The sequence below is a fragment of the Schistocerca gregaria genome, chromosome 1 (assembly GCF_023897955.1).
Source record: "Schistocerca gregaria isolate iqSchGreg1 chromosome 1, iqSchGreg1.2, whole genome shotgun sequence".
NCBI classification, from domain to species: Eukaryota; Metazoa; Arthropoda; class Insecta; order Orthoptera; family Acrididae; genus Schistocerca; species Schistocerca gregaria.
Genome location: NC_064920.1, coordinates 234,215,460 through 234,240,259, shown reverse-complemented (window position 1 = coordinate 234,240,259; position 24,800 = coordinate 234,215,460). Strand labels below are relative to the sequence as shown.

The 24,800-nt window shown below is 41.6% G+C and overlaps 1 protein-coding gene across 2 annotated transcripts in view; it reads left to right on the top strand.

Annotated features, from left to right (window-relative positions):
- Positions 1-24,800, top strand: part of LOC126338532 (serine-rich adhesin for platelets-like) — a 2,400,280-nt gene that overhangs the window by 819,097 nt on the left and 1,556,383 nt on the right. For both annotated transcript variants that reach the window (XM_050001562.1, XM_050001561.1), the window contains exon 2: positions 6,183-6,245. In XM_050001562.1, the coding sequence (XP_049857519.1) occupies positions 6,183-6,245 (63 nt within the window). The remainder of the gene's footprint in view (positions 1-6,182; positions 6,246-24,800) is intronic.

The window sequence follows — 24,800 nt, the reverse complement described above, 5'->3', positions numbered from 1 at the left end:
GCCTGAGGCAGGATTCGAAGCTGCGACAGTAGCGCTCGCGTGGTTACAGACTGAAGCGCCTAGAACCGCACGACCACAGCGGCCGGTGGTACGGGATCAACAAGTCGTTGGAAGTTCCCTGCAGAAATATTCAGCCATGCCGTCCATAATTGCGACAGTTATGTCAGTGCAGGATGTTGCTGCTCGAACTGACCTCTCGATTACGTCTCATAAATGTTCGGTGGGATTCATGTCGGGCGATCTGAGTGGCCAGATCATTCGTTCGAACCGTCCAGAGTGTTCTTGAAACCGGTCGCGAACAGTTGTGGCCCGTTCATATTACATAGTTGTTAGGGAACATGAAGCCCATGAATGCGTGCAAATGGTCTCCAAGTAGCCGAAAACAGCCATTTCCAGTCAATGATCCGTGTAAACACAGCTCACACCATTATGGAACAGCCACCAGCTTGTAAGTGCCTGTTGGCTACTTCAGTCCGTGGTTTCGTGCAGTCTGCACCTAACTCGAATCCTACCATCAGCTCTTACCAACTGAATTTGGGACTCTTCTGATCAGGACACGGTTTCCCACTCGTCTTGAGTCCATCCGATATGGTTACGCCGGCCGAAGTGGCCGAGCGGTTCTAGGCTCTATATTTTGGAACCGCGCGACCGCTGCGAGCGCATGTTCGAATCATGCCTCGAGCATGTATGTGTGTTATGTCCATAGGTTAGTCAGGTTTAAGTAGTTCTAAGTTCTATGGGACTGATGACCTCAGTAGTTGAGTCCCATAGTGCTCAGAGCCACTTGAACCATTTTTTATGCTACTGGGGGCAATGTCTCCACACGGAAGAGACCTCAAACTAAAAAAGACGAAGCTACATAAATTTATATACTCTGACGTGACAAAAGTCAGGAGATAGTTCCTCATATCGAGCCGTACCTCATTTTGAACGTCGTAGTGCAGCGCCTCGACGTGGCATGGGATCAAAAATGGTTCAAATGGCTCTGAGCACTATGAGACGTAACATCTGAGGTCATCAGTCCTCTAGAACATAGAACTACTTAAACCTAACTAACCTATGGACATCCGCCCGAGGCAGGATTCTAACCATAGCGGTCGCGCGATTCCAGACTGAAGCGCCTAGAACCGCTCGGCCACAGCGGCCTTCGGTATGGGATCAACAAGTCGTTGGAAGTTCCCTGCAGAAATATTCAGCCATTCTGCGTCTATAGCCGTCCATAATTGGGAAAGTTATGTCAGTGCAAGATGTTGCTGCTCGAACTGATCTCTCGATTACGTCTCATAAATGTTCGGTGGGATTCATGTCGGGCGATCTGAGTGGCCAAATCATTCGTTCGAACCGTCCAGAGTGTTCTTGAAACCGGTCGCGAACAGTTGCGGCCGGGACATATTACGAGGGTCACTCCAAAAGAAATGCACACTATTTTTGTAAAAATACAGTTTTCGTACTGGATGTGTGAAAGTTTCACAGTGTGTAGATACGTCCTCCCCGTTTGTTCTCAAACTTAGTTCTACCTGTTCCCGTGAGTGGCGCCATCACAGCATGTCTTTAAGATGGCTGCTACACTTGACGTTCGTCAGAAGCAACGTGCTGTCATAGAATTCCTGTGTTGTGAAAACGAGACAGTGGGAAACATCCACAAGAGGCTGAAAAACGTGTATGGAGATGCTGCTGTCGGTCTCAATACAGTTAGTTGGTGGGCAAACAGGTTACGTGATGAAAGCGGTCATGGCAATATTGAGGATTGTCCTCGGAGCGGCAGGCCTCGTACTGTACACATTCCAGACAATGCGCAGAGAGAATTGGTGACTGCTGAGAGACGCATCACAGTGAACGAATTGTCACGCTACGTTGGGATAGGGGAAGGAAGTGTTTGCAGAATGCTGAAAGCGTTGGCGATAAAAAAAAAAGGTTTGTGCCAGGTGGGTTCCCAGGATGTTGACAGTGGCTCAGAAAGAAACAAGAAAAATGGTATGTAGCGAACATTTGGAACAGTACGAGAATCGTGGAGATGAATTTCTTGGAAGAATTGTGACAGTTCATGAAACATGGCTCCATCATATTTCACCACAGACGAAGAGGCCATCAATGGAGTGCCATCATGCAAATTCACCCAAGAAAAAAATTCAAAACCACAACTTTTGCTGGAAAAGTTACGGCTACGGTGTTTTTCGATTCCGAAGTACTCTTGCTTGTGGACATCATGCCAAGTGGAACAAGCATATATTCTGATGCATCTGTGACAACACTGAAGAAACTTCAAGCTCAACTGTGTCGTGATCGACCACATCGGCAAAAGCAGTATGTTTTACTGTTGCACGACAATGCACGCCCACATGTCAGTCAACAAACCGTGGAAGCGATCACAAAACTCGTATGGACAACACTGAACCGTCCCCCTTACAATTCTGACCTGGCTCCATGTGACTATCCCCTCTTTGGGAAACTGAAAGACTCTCTTCGTGGAACAAGGTTTGAAGATGATGACTCCCTTGTGCACGCTTCCAAACAGTGGCTCCAACAGGTTGGTCCAGAATTTTACCGTGCGGGTATACAGCCGCTTGTTCCAAGATGCCGTAAGACTGTTGAGAGGATTGGAAATTATGCGGAGAAATGAAAATATTGTTCCTAAAAGATGTATCTACACACCGTAAAACTTTCAAACATGTAGAATAAAAGATGGATTTTAAAAAAATATAGTGTACATTTCTTTTGGAGTGAACCTCGTACATAGTTGTTAGGGAACATAAAGTCCATGAATGACTGCAAATGGCCTCCAAGTAGCTGAGAACAACCATTTCCAGTCAATGATCGACATAAACACAGCACACACCATTTTGGGACCACCACCAGCTTGCACAGTGCCTGTTGACAACTTGAGTCCATGGTTTCGTTTGATCTGTGCCTGACGCGAATCCTACCATCAGCTCTTACCAACTGAAATTGGGAATCTTCTGGTCACGACACGGTTTCCCACTCGTCTAGAGTCCAACCGATGAGGTCACAAGGCCAGGAGAGGCGCTGCAGGCTAAGACACTCGCATCGGTCGTCTGCTGAGATAGCCCATCAACGCCAAATTTCTCCGCCCTGTCCTAAGGGGTACGTCATCGTACGTTCCATATTGATTTCTGCGGTTATTTCACGCAGTGTTGCTTGGCTGTTAGCGCTAACAGCTCTACACAAACGCCGCTGCTCTCGGTCGTTAAGTTGCGGCCGTCGGCCAGTGCGTTGCCTGTGGTGAAATGTAGTGCCCGAAAATTAATATTCTCGGCACAATCTTGACACAGTCAATCCAGCAATATAGATTTCGCTAAAGATTTCCGAAATTGAATGTCCCACGTGTCTAGCTCCACCTATCATTCCGTGTTCAAAGTCTGCGGTGATAATCATGTCTGAAAGCTTTTAACATGAATCATCTGAGTACAAATGAGAGCTGCCTTTTCATACCTTGGGTACGCGATATTACAGCTATCTGTATACGTGCATGTCGCTATGCCATGACTTTTGTCACATCAGTGTAAATTCTTATACGAGGGTTGGAACTTACAGCTTGTGCATAATAGATACGTGTTTTATAATTTTACTGACCTTCAAAGTAGACACCAGCATTGTATATAACCCGTTACCAGCTATGTGGAAGTCGTAGGATACTCTTAGCAGTGCTAGTTGTGTTGACAGTTCGAGCGGTGCTGTCTATTGCTCGACGAATTTGTAGCAGTTCTGAAGCGAATACCGTGAAGTGTTTCCTTCAGTTTAGGAATCGAGTTGAACTTACGGGGACTTAAGTCAGGGGGGTGCAGTAGGTGGTAAGACAACATGCAAAATTTCGTACAGCATTATGGGTTACAACAGTGGTTTGTAGATGTGATTTTTGGATTACACTCGCTGGAATGCTGTTTATGGAATGGCAGTACTACAGACCGAATCACGAGAGTGACGTCTTGTATTGCATCATCAGTCAAACAAAACAGTAACAGCTTGCACAGTACTTGCTTGAGCATTGTCTTGCAAAATGATGGTCAGGTCCTGCAGAAAGTGTCATCACTTCTGTCTCTACGCTGTTCATTTTTGGAACACAACCTGCCCTGTGTTGAACGTCCAAGTCCAACATTCGTGAAACCCCTTCTCACAAACTGACATCCGGCAATTGTACAATACAACGCATGCACGTTTGCGAGCTTGCATACAACATTGTGACGGCTACACCGGTTATTAATGTACCAGCATTTTACATATTTAGTGTCTTATGTCGCGGTTACTTTAATCTGTGATCTTGCAATAACTTAAATATGATAACTATACATTGTATTCCGAAATTTCATTAATCTACATTAATTATTTTTTGGTGCTGCGATTTTTCTGTCCCCCCAGTGCATTACTCATTTCATTTTACATTCATGGTGTTTCACAATTTTATTACATGTTTCCATAGGTTATTGAGGGAAATTCATACATAAGGTTACGACAGTGAGCGGATTTCCGGAAAAATACCTTTACATGCAAAATAAATTTGAAGATCGGATCCCCTTGAAATCACACACAACAGTTTGTGTCCTAAGTAACATCTGTAGCTCCTAGAAGCCTCTTATAGGAATTGTGGAACACTCTGTATGAACCTGAGCTGTAGCACCGTCCCATCCAAGGGACATATTTCTGAATACTTCTGATTCATGTGTTTCACTGAAGCCTGACATTGTCAGGGAGGAGACGTCTGTCTTAATGTGGTTTATTATATAATTTTTTTAACAAAAAGCTTTTAATGCCCGGTTATCAGATTTCGAACTGCAGCCTAGGCACAGACATTTTACTTTTAAAGAAATTGTTTAATTAAAGTCATATTGAAACGTCCCTTTAGAAAAATTTATGAATTACTGTGCTGATAAACCTCTTACATTATTTGTTCTTCAAACAGCTGAGCAAACCTGAACGTACTGAGACATTTCTCTCTTTACTTGTTTGGATCAACACTAAACTGACACACAATATTTTTAGCGCAACGCAATCTGACTTTCAATAATCTCTACAAAAGAATGGCCCTGACTAACAATAACCTATACCTTTCATCAATCACTTACCTCGCAAAAATATTCGTTACTCGAACTACTGCAATACAGCGAGCGCCAATACTGCCAGCTAAATAAAAGATTCTAACTACTGAAGGCAGTAACTACTGATTGGCATGGTTAGCAAATGAAAGATTTCGATAAAGACAAACAATGTATTTGCCTTAATAGTTTTCAAAAGTCATAATATATGTATATCAGTTCATGAAATCCAGTCTTAGAAATTTACTGTCTCTGATGGACACACGTCCAGATCATCCGCTCTCAAAACTCCGCCGTCTCTCTCCCCACATCCACCACTGCTGGCGGCTCACCTCCAACTGCGCAACGCTACGCGCTGTTCACATCCAACTGCCCAACACTACAATAGTGAATATTACAACAATGCTAACCAGCCACAGACTGCACACAGCACAGCAGTGATTTCCATACGGAGCGCTACGTGGCGTTACCAATATAAAAATCTAAACAGTCTACTTACAATATGTTTTGTTGAGCTCACCTCTAAATAGAAATTCGTTAGTGACTTTGTCAGGAATTTTTGGAGTATTAAAGTTGGGAGGTAGATTTTCTGTAAACATTTTGTTTATTTAAAAGAAATAATAGCTTTTTATGTGTTTTGGTGTTGTATTTGAGATAATAAATGTAGGATCTACTAAACGTGTTTTTATGTTAATCCCAAAATAGAAAGTAAAATCTTAATAAATTCTTGAACGAAGAATTGCATAAGCTAGCCATCTTAACTTTAACATCAGCTGGAGTCGCAAATGAAGTGCTTGAACATGGGTAATGGCTAGACTAGAGCTGTCTCTGAGTCCTGGGATGTGTTATTTACAGCTGTTTACTTATACGGAAACTTAACAGAGCCAGTTCTCAAGCGGTACTCTGAGGCAGTTGAGCGTAGCACTTCTTACGGCGGGAGCCATCTGCCTGCAGCGATTGAGCCGCTAGCGCCCTTACTATTAGCGCTCTGCACTTCGCATTTCTCCGCTTTGCCACGAGCGATGCGCCTTCTTGTTTCCGCGCGCAGAAGTGCAGCGAGTTGATTTGGCTAAGCTGCCTCGCTCTTACGGCAACTCGGGGCCCGGGCAGTGATAGCGTTATCTCTTGTTTCAGAGTGACGGCGGGCTAGCGGATTCCGACACGAGTCGCTCCAGGGAAATGACGGCCATCAACTCGGTAAGTCGCAGCGCACCGCCGCGCCGCCCCTGCCCTTCCCAAGCGCAGTAGCCGGCTATCACGGCAAAGTTAGTATCGCCCCCTCCCTGCCGCTGTGCCCCAATCCCTGGGATCACCTGCAACTCGGGGACCACGGCTTTGCAGGCGATCTCAGCGGATTCCTCCAACTCATGATTCCGTCTCTTTTTATTTTCGTAAATGGTTGGACAGTTTCAGCTGGAAGAAATAGTTCATTTGCTCCTCCGCTCCGTGAAGAATTCCCTTCTTTAGGCTGATAGACACTGTTCGTCTGCGAAGAAAATATGATAAACAAAACGAAAAATTATCTGTAGATACATGTCAGATGGTAGAGGATTCTTAATTTAGAACTTTGAGGTAAAGAACTAGTGTAGTTAAATGAATATTTACTTTCGTGTATTTAACGTCCTTCCTAAGTTTCACTACTGTACAAGTCGTCTGAGCTGTTTCTTCTTTCTTTCTTTTTTACTGCTTTTTACTAATGGTTAATTTAGGCATTTCCTTTGAAAGTTACTTATTATTTTCCAAAACAAACTATAATCAGTGAACATTACAATGAGCATTCCAAATCTTTTCTGTCACTTCACGCAAATCTGTAATTATATGTTGTAGCGAGGTATAATTACGGTCGGCAGCCCCATTCGGACACACGTTTTAGTGAGTAATTTAACTGCAATAACTGAATCCAAAATATCAATCACTAACAAACTGTCTACATTTACTATTTCATGAGAAAGCTGTTGAACCGGCATTTTCTATGGGAAGTCCCACAAAGTTCAATATTGTGTCCAGTCCTATTTCTTATAGATGCTAATGACCTTCTCTTTAACGTTTATCAGGCAACATCTGTACTTTTTCAGACGACACTAGTACAACAACTCCCACTAGACAGAAAGCAACAGAACTGAAAATGTGTTCACCAGAAATTTTGGGAAACCACCTTATATTAAGTTCTATACAACAAATAGGGACATACCAACAACTGATGTAGGACATAACCAAGAGTCAGTAAGTAGGGTAGAACTTTCCAAGCTTTTCTCTAGATACTAATGAGAGCTTGAACTTGGAGAACCGTATTGGGTTGGGTTGTTTAGGGGAAGAGACCAAACTGCGAGGTTATTGGTCTCATTGGATTAGGGAAGGATGGGTAAGGAAGTCGGCCGTGCCCTTTCACAGGAACCATCCCGGCGTTTGCCTGGAGCTATTTAGGGAAATCACGGAAAACCTAAATCAGGATGGCCGGACGCGGGATTGAACCGTCGTCCTTCCGAATCTGAGTGCAGTTTGCTAACCACTGCGCCACCTCGATCGGTGAAGAAGCGTATTACCAACACCCAAACCTCCATATGTCAGGCACTAAGATCGGCACCAAACGTTGTATGTCGATAGAATATCAACCAAAACACCGATTTAGTTCGTACTGAGCAGAACATGCGAAAACGATAATTAAAAGTGACACCAAAACTACGAAGTACAGCAAAAGCATACCTAAGAGACGGTGCCGTGTGTGCTACGTGAGTAGACAATTAGATTGTCCAACGAAAGGTACCGAGTTCGAAACACGTTGGTGGCGGTTTTCTTTTTTAACAGTTTACGCGTGACATTATTATTTGGGAGCAAATGTAACACATTATCGATTAGAAGTAGGTTTATATTATGTAACTGTGTACCTGCAATTATGGAGTTTGTATTCTTTGTTATTTAAAGTCATTCATTTGTGACAAGAAAATTAGAGTTTTGTGATATATATACGTATATGGATGAAGCAAAATGATTTGTTAAAATAATAAGTAATTATAATATGTCTATGTTTATAAGAAAAACAATGTTTATTGAAAGCTGTTTAATGCTTAAGGCACTTGTATTTGTAATATATAAAAGACGTGGGGAAGTCCCTCCGCAACGGAAATGGCATGGCGTGATATAAAAGGTGGTTTCCTTGATGTGAACGGTACATAGTATGTGGCTAGGCGCAACACGGTACACTTCGAAGGTACTAAAAGAGGCAATTGGAAGTTGCTTTGAATAGGATTTTTCCTCGGATGTTGACCTGCCTATTATTGGGTATACTCGGCAAAAAGGAATGGCTCTAATATGTTGAAAATCCGACGCCAAGGAGAGATTTTATAGAGCATTCGAACATCAAGAGCCGTGAGTACAGTTAACGGCCATGTCGCTTGCCACAAAAACTTCGTCACTGCTTTAGTAACTTCATACATGCAGCTGTGTATATGGGCATGGACCAGTTAATTTGTATGTGGTTTTAATACTAATCCAATTGCTATAAACCTGTGTCCGGAACCATATACAGGGTGTTACAAAAAGGTACTGCCATACTTTCAGGAAACATTCCTCACACACAAAGAAAGAAAATATGTTATGAGGACATGTGTCCGAAAACGCTTACTTTCCATGTTAGAGCTCATTTTATTACTTCTCCTCAAATCACATTAATCATGGAATGTAAACACACAGCAACAGAACGTACCAGCGTGACTTCAAACACTTTGTTACAGGAAATGTTCAAAATGTCGTCCGTTAGCGAGGATACATGCCTCCACCCTCCTTCGCATGGAATCCCTGATGCGCTGATGCAGCCCTGGCGAATGACGTATTGTATCACAGCCGTCCACAATACGAGCACGAAGAGTCTCTACATTTGGTACCATGGTTGCGTTGACAAGACTTTCAAATGCCCCCATAAATGAAAGTCAAGAAGATTGAGGTCCGGAGAGCGTGGAGGCCATGGAATTGGTCCGCCTCTACCAATCCATCGGTCACCGAATCTCTTGTTGAGAAGCGTACGAACACTTAGACTGAAATGTGCAGGAGCTCCATCGTGCATGAGCCACATGTTGTATCGTACTTCTAAAGGCACATGTTCTAGCAGCACAGGTAGAGTATCCCGTATGAAATCATGATAACGTGCTCCATTGAGCGTAGGTGGACGAAACTAAAATGAGCTCTAACATGGAAATTAAGCGTTTCCGGACACATGTCCTCATAACATCTTTTCTTTATTTGTGTGTGAGGAATGTTTCCTGAAAGTTTGGCCGTACCTTTTTGTAACACCCTGTATTCTATCTTGATCACGAACCTATGCAGGATCCTCACCTAAATGCTAATAAAATCGAGTATCCTGTTTTAAATGAACAATTCTTGCATTCAAGTGTTTCAAAGTGATTTTTTTTTTGTTACACGTAAAAGGAATAGTAAAAGGTAAAGTTAAAAACACAAAAGTGAAGTTAGGTAGGATTATGCTGAAGTACTCTTAGTTTATTGTAAAGTCGAATTTTGCAGGAATACAGTGCCAGATTGTGTAAATGTTATTGCCTAAAGTACCTGATTCGCTGGTGGTAAAAAAAAAGACAAATAAGTTAAGCTCATTTTGAAAATGGTGGTGTTTTGATTTCTATCATGAATGGTTCCTTTTCGAAGTTAATTGATCTCGGCGTTGAATAGTTTGTCTTGCAAAGTAAATTATGAACTAATCCAAGTGAAGTGAAGAATTAGCTTTGTTTGACTACGGTTTTTTTTTTTTTTACGGAAATGATCATGTAGTTTGACTAGTGACACTATTGTAGTTCATGGGTCTCCATCATATTTTCCATATTTTAGAAAGATAATTGGACTATTACTGTTGCTGAGGAAAACTGATATATGTAGGGGAGTATAAACAGTGTATTTATGATATTATTTATCTTTATTCGTGCTTTTTCATGTCAGTTAAGACAGAAGCCCTCTCGTCTCCAAATTTAGTTCTGCACTTCATGCAGTATCATTTCAGTATTGGTTTATGTAATGATCGTGAGTGTAGCTGTTATTAGTATGAGCCTGGTGCAAATTTGCTTTCCATAATTACTGGCATGTGCGTTATTGATAACTGCTGCTACACACAGCTCAGAGTGCCCTGTGTCAGTTTGTATCATGTGCGCTATTCAAAGGGAAATATCAACGGAAATAACTTTAATAACCTATTTTCAATTCTCTTAAACATATATTTCCAAATTAATGTGCCTAATTGGGCTAGCGACCGTTCATTTTTTCATTCACATATGATTTCTACCGCTTTCATTAACCCCCGAAGGTTAAATTCCGTTTAGTTTTTCTGTTAATTACACCATATTCAAAATTATAGTCCGATACCTTTGTCCATTAGATACACGAGCGGTCAAAATTCGAAATCCTCTCAGGGGGTAACGTTTGCTTGTTTCATGGCAAGTTAGTGTTATACGTGGCTTTTCCCGTGACAGGACTAAAGATTCGGTTTTTAGGGAAGTGTGACGTAGATCAGGCTAGTGTTATAAACATTTCTTTGACATGTAAAAGGACGTTTCGAAGAATGTAGCAATGTTCTTTTGTCAGCCTGCTTTCGTTTCGTTAGTTGAAAGTTGCAAACTTACAGAGGACATTTGTAAAGATAGGTATGGTGTTATCTATACAAATGTACGCTATAATTTTGTTACTTTCAACTAACTAAGCCAAAGCAGGCTGTCGAAATAGCATTGGCCAAACTCCGAAACATACTTTTACATGTCAAAAAAATATTCTCCTATATAACAATTATGGGTAAACTGTTTAAAAAAAATTGACAACAGCATGTTTCGAACTCGGTACCTTTATATCACGCCTCTGACGCTGTACCAACTCACATACCAGACAGCCTAAAGTTACCACTTCGCACATAAGCCTCTCCTGTACTCCATAGTTTTAGTGTTACTTCTAGTCATCTTTTACAAGTGTTATACTTGACGACAGCACTCCAGCACGAACTAAATCGGTTACCGATCTGAGTGTCTGACATCTGGAGGTTGCTGCTCAAACAATTCAGTTCATCTACCTTTCCTCTTGGTATATTGCTGGTCTTGTGAGCGAACCAGTCAACATCCTTACATATTTCGCATACTTCCACACGTCTTGGGCCTGGAATCTCATTAACTGGAGTGGAAGAATGTCAAGTGATGAGTCACGCTTCTAACTGAGTACCGATTGGCAGCGCCCCAGACAGCAATGGGATGGGATGGCAATCTGACCGACGCCTGTCATACTGTCCGACAGTCAGGATATCCCTGAGGAGGATATCCAACAAATTCGTGAATGCCCCAAGCCGAATACCTGCTTGCATAAGGGCCACAGATGGACGAACACGTTATTGATTTGTTCAATTTGTGAAACTCTTTCTCTTGAAGAAATAGTCCAATACTTCTGAAACTGTAATTATTTGTTAGTGTGTTCATGTACATGTGTTATAAGAGTCGAGGGGAATGAAAGGGAAGCAGTGGTTGGGAAGGAAGTGAGACATGGTTGTAGCCTCTCCTCGACGTTATTCAATCTGTATATTGAGCAAGCAGTAAAGGAAACAAAAGAAAAATTCGGAGTAGGTATTAAAATCCATGGAGAAGAAATAAAAATTCTGAGGTTCACCGATGACATTGTAGTTCTGTTCACAGACAGCAAAGGACTTGGAAGAGCAGTTGAACAGAATGGAGAGTGTCTTGAAAGGAGGATATAAGATGAACATCAACAAAAGCAAAACGAGGATAAAGTAATGTAGTCGAATTAAGTCGGGTGACGCTGAGGGAATTAGATTAGGAAATGAGACACTTAAACTAGTAAAGGAGTTTTGCTATTTGCGGAGCAAAATAACTTATGATGAAGCAGAGAAGATATAAAATGTAGACTGGCAATGGCAAGAAAAGCGTTTCTGAAGAAGAGAAACTTGTTAACATCGAGTATAGATTTAAGTGTCAGGAAGTCGTTTCTGAAAGTATTTGTATGGAGTGTAGCCATGTATGGAAGTGAAACATGGACGATAAATAGTTTGGACAAGAAGAGAATAGAAGTTTTCGAAATGTGGCGCTACAGAAGAATGCTGAAGATTAGATGGGTAGATCACATAACTAATGAGGAGGTATTGAATAGAATTGGGGAGAAGGGGAGTTTGTAGCACAACTTGACAAGAAGTAGGGTCCGGTTGGTAGGACATGTTCTGAAGCATCAAGGGATTACAAATTTAGCATTGAAGGGCAGCGTGGTGGGTAAAAATCGTAGAGGGAGACCAAGAGATGAATACACTAAACAGATTTCGAAGGATGTAGGTTGCGGTAAGTACTGGGAGATGAAGAAGCATCTACAGGATAGGGTAGCATGGAGAGCTGCATCAAACCAATCTCAGGACTGAAGGCCACAACAACAACATGTACATCACACCTACCGACTTCCGTCCAATTCTGATAATTCCCTGATGGAGCGTCTTTTTTATCTTGAAATTTACAAACAAATTAGACGCGACAAGAAATGGGAGAAACATTTATCCCAGTTCACCAACATTTTGTACTGGTGTTTTGTACAGCAGCGGACTCATGTAATACTGTACCAAAAACCCCCCAAGAATGAAACATGATTATTGCACCAATCTGGAGACAGGCTCTCCTCTTCTAATCCCGATGGACCCATTTTTGTCTGCAGTTCCTTCAAACAATAATAACGAAGTTTTTTCAAAACAAATTCTCTGAAGATTTTCAAATTTAAAGGACGTTTATCCGTTGGATTTGACCTACGACTGTGGAAACGCAATGTTTTATATGACGTACAAAGACAGCGGGCCTGCGCAATTTTGAAGAACTGTTTTCGTAGACTATTTGTGGGATAACTTTTGTGTTGAATAGCCTATTCTAGCCTATAGTTCTCAGAATACCGTACGCCTACAGATCTGAAATACTGTCCATCTGTTCGAAAGCGTACTGAAGTTTCTAATGGAAAGAGACTTTCCGAATGTGCTATATTTTATATAACAATGACCGAACTTCGTTCACGAAAACTTTCACCAAAAATCTGAACATGCAGATTGTATGTCTTTGGCTGCATAGCATCACTTCGTTGATAATTACGCTTCTCCATGTCGGTAATGGATTGTTTCATCACTGTTATTATTAACAGTGATCGGTTGGGTAAAGTTCATTAAGCACTGTGGCTTCAGGCAGCACTATTTGTTTCTTATATAATTAGTCGCAAGTTATTAACGAATCAAGTTCATAAAAGCGTGCTACGAACTCCGAATTAGACTTCAACATTCAAGAATGCTCCAATCTGGGACGACATTCCCTGAGTGCGAAAGTACTGTTCAGTATTGTTCCGAAACACGATCGTAAAATTCAGTGCACTACTTAGCTTTTAATGACTGGCGGTTCGCAACAGACCACATCTAAAGACTGCACCTTTACGACTGTCGCGCTGCCAAGCGCTCAAAGGCATGTAGCCTTAAAAACTATTGTTGATACCGAGACGATTAACCGCACGTTGTTCTCCTATCGACCGAGATGCAGCAACGGTGTCTTGTCATATAACCACCCGCAACCTGAAAGTCTAGCAACAATTCTGAAAAATCTTTAAGTAACGAACAGTGTCACACAGTACCTAAATGTCAAGTGATATTGTCACTGCATCGGTGACACATGACAACCTTCAAACAAGCAGAGAACACGTGCGTTTGTCGTTCATGCCCTTTTGAGCTGCTGAAATAGATTTGGCACAGACGGGTGTGTCTTACCGCAGTTTTCCTCGTACTTTGAATGAGTTCGTTTGTTGTCTTAGCTGAGACGCTTGGAAACTTGAGTCGCCTTACAGCTGGAATCGCGCACTGCGGAGACGTGACTTCTTGGCCACGTCAAAAACAGCAGCTAGCTTTATTTCCGTTTCTTTTCCAACAAGGACTTCGTTCAATACCTGCAACTCACGCAATTTTTCTTGAAAATACGGGTAATATTTTAGCAACGTAACCGAGTTCATGTTATTGTAAGAGGTCTGGTATCACGGTTTCCATCATTGGAATTGAAATAAAAATACAAAAACTCCAAACTACCGCTGTTACACACAGGAGGCATAATTTGTAAAGAAGAAAGCATGCTGACAGAAATCTCAGCTGCGACTTAGAAAATAATCTGATGTAGCGGATCTTACACGAAACCCAGGCAAAGTTGTCACATTAATGTTGCCTCCATGGGACTACTATTTTTCATTAGTCCTATTTTATTAGTTGCTGCTCTACGGTGAATGCATGCTGCATTTAGATCACGGTGAACATTGTTTGATGAAATAGGTTCCTCTACATGTCTTCATTTTAGATGTCATCGTACCTCTCGGTCTCAATCTGCTTCAAACCTTCGATTTTCGGCCACTGTTGCCCGTGACATAATATTTCTTTCCTATCCCATGTAGGTTGCCATTTCAGTCGACACCAGTCAGGACTGGCTGTTTGGTTACTGGAATTCTGGCAAGTCTTGCCCCAACAATCACCTCCATTTTGAAATATGAGAGATCAACCAAAACAAATCTTTATACAACAGTCGTAGACTATATTTCCCATCCGACAGCTATCACTAATTATAACATACTGCTGCATGCAGCCCTGCATTCTTATCTGCTAAGTGGTATTGATTTAACACTAGAGATCGGGAGGACTTTCAGTAATGCTATTACACAGGAGAACATATTACTCTGCGCAGATCCTGTACATCAACGATGTGTCAAATAGTCCACATCAGGGCATTAACCCTACTCCGCATAGCTATGGAAATTATGTTTAGTGGTTTGCAGTGACAGAAACAGCTTCGACGTTTCCTCTTCTCTGTCTGTAGATTATTTCAGATACCAGTGGCAACAAAAAAATTCTTTTCTGTACACTTCACATTAATAGTTAATTATCTGATAACTGGAGATCGTTGAGAACACGTGTTTTAGCAACATTTATGCAGATCGTCAACAGACATTTGATGGCCATTTGAGAACACTTGTATGTAGTGACTGGTACAAACAGTTTATGTTACTCTAAATATTATCGCTCAATTTCTTTCAGTTTATCTTAATATCTGTCTCGCAAAACGGCGTTCATTTCATTTCTCACCTTCTACTACAATAGTTTCTTATATAATTACTTTGTAATTTGTTATTTTTGTTTTACTGTCTATGATACTGACATTGCTTTCCCGTGTTGATTAATACAGAACGAAGATTGCATCCTTAAACAACAAGAAAAATTAATAAAAACTGATAAACTATGGCTACCTATATTGTAGAAACAAATACATGCAACTGGAAAGTTGTACGGCACGTGACAAAATCGGCATAATTACTAGGTGCGTTTCCCGGCACTGTTAAGCTTTTATATTATTAAGGGTGTATCCATAAATACATCATGGTGAAAATCGGAATGATTTCTGTAGCGAGTCCCTCACAGGTTTCTTCGCAACCCGTAACCGCTATTCTCAGTGTTATTTGTACATTTTGGAGAAAGGTTTAACGCCAACACAAGAAAAACTTATGACTCACACAAAGCATGTCTTTGTAAATAATGGTGATGAGCAACGAAACAAACAAGTAGCGAACTCTCGCAGAAATGATGCGCCAACCGTCAATCGTTAAGAATGACAGTGTGCCTTTAGGTAGATACATCCGAAGATAGGTTCCGTGTGCGTCTCTAACATCGACGATTGCAACACTTCTGTAGTGGCATCTAAACCAGGTTTCATTTTCATTTTCTGAAAAAATTAACGAACGTGTTTGCACTAGTTTCAGTTGCGTCATGGAATATTAGTATTTAAAAATGAGAAAGAACCAACCACGTACATTCTACTAATATTTATTCATACTGCAAACCCCCCCTTTTTGGTTACGATGTTGACAATGATGTGGCAACTAGATTCCTCAAATGCGAAGGTATGTAAAGCTTTTTATTTTTTTTAAAAAAAGCTTTGAAACTCGAAATATTACAATTAGTATGTATTTTCAATACACAAGTCGCTGGGAAAAGTATCTCTGGCAGAAAAAAAGAGTCACAATAAAATAAAGCAAAATGCAATACCGAACACATTTAAAATCGGTTGATACGAGAGTTGTAATCGTATGTGATGTTGTGGACAGGTATAATATGTACACTGATTTACTGTTGATAAGTGTTTTTATTATCGATGGTGCACTAATAGCAACTAATTGTTGACTGATCTAGAATATATAACTATAATCTGACGCTTTCTTGTACGCATTTTTCTTAGACGATGATAGTTGATTCTCATCTAACGATGGTCTTGTAAATAATAAACACCAATAGAATACTAGTAGTTTTTGATTTCTTTTATTTCCTGAAATATGAAATATTTATAGCGACTGACGATAGGAAATTCTTTCGTGAGAGCAACGGAACAGATTTATTGTCAGCAGACCTACCATTCGATTTATATCACAGTACAAGTGTGATGTCAAAGAACTGCGGATTTCTGTAATTGTTTTGGCTATTTACTGTTCACAGATCTCCTTGTGTTTCGCATCGTAGTGGAATGTAGCGTGTAACGATCTACCGATAAACTACAGCGCAGAGGACACTTCTGACACGGTCATCCGACGTCTGAGCCAAATAAAAAAATCCTCTCTGATGATATGTTCTTGTGTGAAAAACATGTATGTGCGACGAGAAAACAATTTACTACCATACTTTTCCTTCCTGCTTCAATTCGCGTACACTGCCCGTTTGTTCACGATGTTCTCTCTTTATTGTGCCACCATACTTCAATGATGATGACCTGTCTCCATCCCCCGTCTTTTGCCAACAGAAATCGCAGTATAATATTTCGTTCCTTAATGGTGAGATCCTCGGTGGGGGATCCTAGTTAATACGAAGGTGACTCCCACATTGCAGTTGGCGAAACGTTTGACTCTTCCTGTCAGAAATTTCCAACTCTCAGTAATCACCAGTCGCCTTCAGTGGAAACCATACCTATACATTACTACACGTGTATTACTTGCGTCCATCTTCTTACGTTCTGAAAAATGTAGATAAAATTCATCCCTCACTGCTTCGTAGTCTTCATTGCCATGGTAATATCGACTCGTAACTGTGGAGTACTGCAGCACGTGAGAATATTTGCCTCTTAGCTGTTAACAACTACACGCACTTTACTACCGTTACGGTACAACACAACAGTAATTCCTGGTGTAAACGAAGGTTATTGCGTGGAGTAGACTCGTGCGATGCCCGAGCCGTAATGGAGGCGCGTACCCGCGGCTTTGGAAAGTTTCGCGACCGCGTCGTTTCTCCTGGGAGCACCTGAGTGAGCAGCTTAATACCGGCCTCTTTTCGAGTTGTTTATACCACAGAAAGTTTACCGCGGCGGCTTAAGTAGCCCTTCAAATGTTTTATTCAGCCGAATCTTTTCATCGTTTCTCACGTTTTATCAGCTCCCTGAACTGTTGATCCTTCTAAAGGAGCTTAAAAATTGTTATGTAAACTTGGAACCTGTATAATAACCTAAGCGCAAACTTTGCTTATGCCCCTCGGTTTTAAAGGGGCTATTCAGATGGGAGTGGCTTTGGCGAATGGGGAGCCCAAAGTGAACTTTTCGCACTAATTGCTATTTTTAGGTAACGCGTACGATGTCATTCCTATCTGAGGTTTTTGCAGGCTCTTATGATCTAGGGAACAAACAGTTGCCTCCACAGAAATTACTCAGAAAGTGTTCCCTTCTAAAGCGCGTTTTTTAAAAGCGTTACTTTCATAATTGTGGTTGCCATTAAAGGTCTTCGTTTGTAACTTTTCAAAAGTTATCTTACTGTGAGTCTTCTGTCTCTTTTGCGTTTTCCTGTTCTTTTGGTATTTATATGCTTATACGTAGAATTACTTCACTTCTGTCGTCCGATTCACCGCAACGAGAGCACAGTCTCAGACAGGAAGGATGCTCATTTATGTCCACTTCCTACAATTACTTAAACATGTACATATCATTGTAAAGTAATAACATATATGAACAGATAATTGAACATGTAATAATATGATGGTAATATTATTGTAATATAAAGTAACGTACAAACACACAGTGTTAATACAAGAGCCGGCCGCGGTAGCCGTGCGGTTCTGGCGCTGCAGTCCGGAACCGCGGGACTGCTACGGTCGCAGGTTCGAATCCTGCCTCGGGCATGGGTGTGTGTGATGTCCTTAGGTTAGTTAGGTTTAAGTAGTTCTAAGTTCTAGGGGACTTATGACCTAAGATGTTGAGTCCCATAGTGCTCAGAGCCATTTTTTTTTGTTAATACAAGACACTGACGCATTGTCGACGTTACGCAACATGCCACATCTTACAGACTATAAAACTCTACGAACTATAAGACGCACCTTAATTTTTAAGCAAAATTTTTAGAAAGATGATATTCTTACCATTTTATTATTAAATCTCAAGCCAGACTAAAAAATTCTTTGTTTATAAAACCGAATTGACCTTTAAAATCCCTGAAAATCACCATCTGAACTTTCTTCTCCTTCTTCTTCTTCTTCTTCTTGTTCTTCTTCCTCTTCTTCTTCGCCATCCTTTTCCTCGCCATATAAAAGATGGTCTTCCCTGCCATCGACTCCCCGACTTACGCCGCACTGCTTGAAAGATTTAATTTTAATGGCTCCTCCCACTCCAGACCACGACTTTTAGCTACTGACACTTTTCTTTTATAGCTCACTTCGGCGTTAATTCGTGATGGGTTTCACCCCTGATCCATTTGCTACATTCCTCTCTTTCATATGGTTTATTTACCGAGACATAAAATGGTTGCAGTTGCGAAGTAAGTCCTCCCGGAATAACAGCAGGCTCTTTATTTTCCTCTCTCAATCTCTCTTTCACAGGATTTTGCAAATGACTACCGTACTAAACTGACCTAGCACAAGAAGAGAATTCTTTTACAATAAAGAACCTTTCCTTCTCTGCGACACTCGGTTAATCCACGCCGGTCGGGGTGGCCGAACGCTTCTATGCGCTACAGTCTGGAACCGAGCGACCGCTACGGTCGCAGGTTCGAATCCTGCCTCGGGCATGGGTGTGTGTGATGTCCTTAGGTTAGTTAGGTTTAAGTAGTTCTAAGTGCAAGGGGACTGATGACCTCAGAAGTTAAGGCCCATAGTGCTCAGAGCCATTTGAACCATTTTGAAAACAGTGTAGTGCAATTTTTCACGTCCATTTGTTTCTATAGTCACAGTTTTAATACCTTTCACAGCAAAAGTTCTGTTATTCGACACATCAAACGTCAGAGGAGTTTCGCCTACATTAGCTATTTAGCTTAGTTTCACACTGGTTTTCTTTCGATGTTGCATTATAAAGCGATGGAACCATATTATTGTTTTCGTCATACTCCCGCTGTATTTTCTGAGATATTTTGGTTTTGGTTCGCATGCTAAGCCCATAATGCTTCATAAACCTGTAGCACGAACCAGCTTCAACCTTAAAGTCTGCTAAGGCCCACTGTAGCGCTATCTAACGAGAGTCTATTTGAATCATTTTATTGTGAATTTTAACAACCAACAGCCTCAGTTGCAATGCTGTTGGTAATTAAAATTTATATTTATACAGTTGCTGACAGGGTCTCGAAATGTTCAAAATATTTAACATTTTATTGTTATTATATATTATATATTAATTCCAATGCCATCTTGACGGTGTCCTTGAATCCATTTCAATAGTTCATCTTCTAGTTCTGGCCATTTGCATTCATTCCTCTCATTGCAGATTTAGTCTTCCCCCTCTTTCATTTCTTGTTTACTAGCTTGCCAGTTGCTAATGGTTTTTTCTTAAAAAATGGTTCAAATGGCTCGGAGCACTATGGGACTAAACATCTGAGGTCATCAGTCCCCAAGAATTCAGAACTACTTAAACCTAACTAACCTAAGGACATCACAAACATCCATGCCCGAGTCAGGATTCGAACCTGCGACTGTAGCAGTCGAGCGGTTCCAGACTGAAGTTCCTACACCCGCTCCGCCACACCGGCAGCTGGTTTTCTCTGTCGGTGGAGATTAGAAATACCGCTCAGCTGCTTTGGTTCCATGTTCTTCTGCATAAACTATTGCATTCAATTTACAGTCCACATCATGTGAATACTTTTTATTTTCTTCTGTTATGAGACTAGCTCCTAATAAAATTATTGTACTGTTACCGATCACTTTCTGTTCAAGTACGCTATCACCGTAGACTGCAATGACGCACCATGGGCTAGACAGCGTTATGGGTTTGTGATGGCGGTACGGGAGGGAGACGGTATTAGCAAGCAACTCGTGTTTGTTGCACCGGTGCATTGCTGCTGTCAGTTCAAACCAATGTTAGCAGATAGAAATAGGTTTTCTGCGGCATCGAATATATGGCCATTTTTAAGATCCGTGGGAATTTTAAATGAAACGCTGGACACTTTAATATTAGTTTCGAGTATAAGACGCACCTGACTTTTGAAGGCAATTTTTAGAAGGAAAAAGTCCATCTCATACTCCGTGTATAAAATTAAAAAGTACTTTAAACAAAGAAACGAATTTTATTAACGTGTATAAATTTGTATTTACGAGGTTAGCTATTAGGCTTGTTGTGGCTCGTAATGTTTTTTTCATAGCTACATAAAATATGTATATAACTTAAAGATATTATATCGAGGCAGTACAGTATTCCAAAGCAACGCAATTTTTTTTCTTTCAAACCTAGTAGTAGTAGTTGTAATCCAACAAACATTAACAGCGTGTAATGCATCATTCGTCGGGCTATACTGAGTAAGTGCAAAAAATGGTGAAGTTAATTAAATCTACTCAGTAGCATGAAGTGCATAAATTAAAGGTTTGCCATCGGTAATACATATGACAAAAGTGATTACATGACATATTTACATCCATACATCTGAAAACATTAATTATTCCATTCATTATTAACTTGATTTCCTGTAAAGAAATTGAAATCGCTATCGTAACTGATCCGTGAGTGCATCAGGCCGTGAGTGCTGATGAAAGTGTCATTGTTCGATACAGACTGACTGACCGTGAAAAGTACTACTTTAGTTTTCACCCGAAATAGTGGTAGTGAAACTGAATCGGTCTTCGTACCAAAAAAATGCAGGCTCTATTTGTAATGTAATGCTCAAAAGCAAGCCGTCGGTCTGATTGATTTCGAACAATGTACGTTACCATTCTTGACAAACCGCCTCTAAAAGAGAAAATACACATATGTGAGTAGTATACAGGTGATTACATAAATGGTAGACACTTTTGATAATCATACCAACTTATTATTCGCAACAATATAAAGTACAGGGTTTGCCAGTTACACATACCTACGGCTTTATTGAAAGACAGACAAGCGAGAGTGACTAACGAGGAGTTTCTTGCCTCAAAAAATTTACACTGTTTCCACAACTGGCACATAGTCTTTTACATATCGGTACATTTATCTGAGTTTATTCACTTATATAGTCTTTGCTTCTATACTATTGATGAAGTGTCTATTTTCCTTATCTTATGCTTCAACGGACGCTTTTTATTATGACAGTATGGATACACAAAAAGTCACATTATTTTATTTTTTACGCTTTAATATACAACACGCTAACAAACAACACCAACATATACTACATTAGACCCGCGTGAACTGAACAAATCGCCGCGCGGGGTGGCCGCGTGGTTTGAGGCGCCATGCACGGACTGCGCGGCCCCTCCCGCCGTAGGGGCATGGGTGTGTGTATTGTTCTTAGCATAAGTTAGTTTAAGTAGTATGTAAGTCTAGGGGCCGATGACCTCAGCAGTGTGGTCCCTTAGGAATTCCCACACATTTGAACTGAACCAATCGAGTTTTCCCAAGGAGTGATCTTCATACGGATAACACCAATGCGGGTAGCAACAGGTGGCGACGTTGTACTTGAAGTTCAGTATCAAGTCTTCTTCCCCGGGTACTGCTGGTAAAGTGACATCTATATCTACTCATTCCTGTCTGTTTTGTTGTCTTCTGAAAATACTCAGCAAATTTATAATTCGTATTTCCAAATTCATGTATTTTTCTTTAATAAATAAATATAATTGCTGTAAGCAAATAAAAGATAATATCAGAGAACAGACAGAAAAACTCCACGCAGCCCCACCCCCACCTCGTGCAGTGTGGGCAACAGTGGCCGAGGTACCAACTTCTTGCATAGTTCTGGGGCTCGTGAGTGCCAGCTAAGAGGTCTGTCTGGCGCACTATGCCAAGCGTAAAGTAGTAAGATGGGAGGCTCTAAGAGTCAGAATTCAGCTTGAAAAAAAATTGAGCTCTGGTTACGAATATAGTCTTGTCTTAATTGCTTAAGCAAAGTGAAGCGCGTTTATAAATTAGCTAAACAAAAGTAACCTTTAATTGTGAAAAGAGCAAGTAACTTATTAAACTTACATAAGTGTTTGCTACTGCACTGAATGTAATATATCGTCAAAAAAATCTCCGCATAATACTGTTGCTGCCCTGTCTTCCCGCTGGGTGGCAAGCGCAAATGAGTTATTGCAACTGTTATCATGGACTCGTTCAGCAGTGCAGGGGGTGGGCAGTGTTGTTAATGGCTTCGTGAACCTACACTACTGGCCATTAAAATTACTACACCAAGAAGAAATGCAGATGATGAAATAAGCTCTGAGCACTATGGGACTTAACATCTGTGGTCATCAGTCCCCTAGAACTTAGAACTACTTAAACCTAACTAACCTAAGGACATCACACACAACCATGCCCGAGGCAGGATTCGAACCTGCGACCGGAGCAGCCGCGCCGGACTAGAACCGCTAGACCACTGCGGCCGGCTGCAGATGATAAACGGGTATTCATTGGACAAATATATTATACTAGAACTGACATGCCATTATATTTTCACGCAATTTGGCTGCATAGATCCTGAGAAATCAGTACCCAGAACAAACACTTCTTGCCGTAATAACGGCCTTGATACGCCTAGGCATTGAGTCAAACAGAGCTTGGATGGCGTGTACAGGTACAGCTGCCCATGCAGCTTCAACACGATACCATAGTTCATCAAGACTAGTGACTGACCTATTGTGACGAGCCAGTTTCTCGTCCACCATTGACCAGACGTTTTCAATTGGTGACGGATCTGGAGAATGTGATGGCCAGGGCAGCAGTCGAACAATATCTGTATCCAGAAAGGCCCGTACAGGACCTGCAACATGCGGTCGTGCAATATCCTGCTCAAATGTAGGGATTCGCAGGGATCGAATGAAGGGTAGAGCCACGGGTGGTAACACATCTGAAATGTAACGTCCACTGTTTAAAGTGCCGTCAATGCAACCAAGAGGTGAACGAAACGTGTAACCAATGGCACCCCATACCATCACGCAGGGTGATACGCCAGTATGGCGATGACGAATACACGCTTCCAATGTGCGTTCACCGCGATGTCGCAAAACACGGATGCGACCATCATGATGCTGTAAACAGAACCTTGATTCATCCGAAAAATTGAAGTTTTGCCATTCGTGCACCCAGTTTCGTCGTTGAGTACACCATCGCAGTCGCTCCTGTGTGTCATGTAGCGTCAAGGGTAACCGCAGCCATGGTCTCCGAGCTGATAGTCCACGCTGCTCCTAACGTCGTCGAAATGTTCGTGCAGATGGTTGTTGTCTTGCAAATGTCCCCATCTGATGACTCAGGGATCGAGACGTGGCTGCACGAACCGTTACAGCCATGCGGATAAGATGCCTGGCATCTCGACTGCTAGGTGTACGAGACCGTTGGGATCCAGCACGACGTTCCGTATTACCCTCCTGAACCCAACGATTCCATATTCTGCTAACAGTCATTGTATCTCGACCAATGCGAGCAGCAATGTCGCGATACGATAAACCGCAATCGCGATAGACTACAATCTGACCTTTATCAAAGTCGGAAACGTGATGGTACGCCGGCCGCGGTGGTCTAGCGGCTCTAGGCGCTCAGTCCGGGACCGCGCGACTGCTACGGTCGCAGGTTCGAATCCTGCCACGGCCATGGATGTGTGTGATGTCCTTAGGTTAGTTAGGTTTAAGTAGTTCTAAGTTGTAGGGGACTGATGACCACAGATGTTAAGTCCCATAGTGCTCAGAGCCGTTTGAACCATTTGTGGTGGTACGCATTTCTCCTCCTTACAAGAAGCATCACAACAACGTTTCACCAGGCAACGCCGGTCAACTGCTGTTTGTGTATGAGAAATCGGTTGGAGTCTTTCCTCATGTCAGCACGTTGTAGGTGTCGCCACCGGCGCCAACCTTGTTTGAATGCCCTGAAAAGCTAATCATTTGCATATCACAGCGTCTTCTTCTTGTCGGTTAAATTTCGTGTCTGTAGCACGTCATCTTCTTGGTGTATCAACATTAATAGCCAGTAGCGTATATCCGCTACTACAGTTCAGAAACAATGCAGGACCAAATATCGCAGGCTACCACCTCAAAGACAAACTTTCACTAATTGGTACAATCTTTCCACCGAATCTACCTGTCTATCGTATAGGACCCCGGTTCTGAAGCACCCGGTAATCTCTAAGGGTTGTCCCAGTTAATAGCAGTTTGTCTTTGAGATGGCGGCTTGCGACATTTAGTCCTGAATTGTCTCTGAAGTGTAGCAGTGGATTTGAATTCATGAAACCACAAACCACACACTGCACCGTTCAACGACTCCATGATGAATGTTGGAGTGACTCATTCGCGGATGCCACCTAGCGGGAACATCTGGAATTAACAATGTTAGG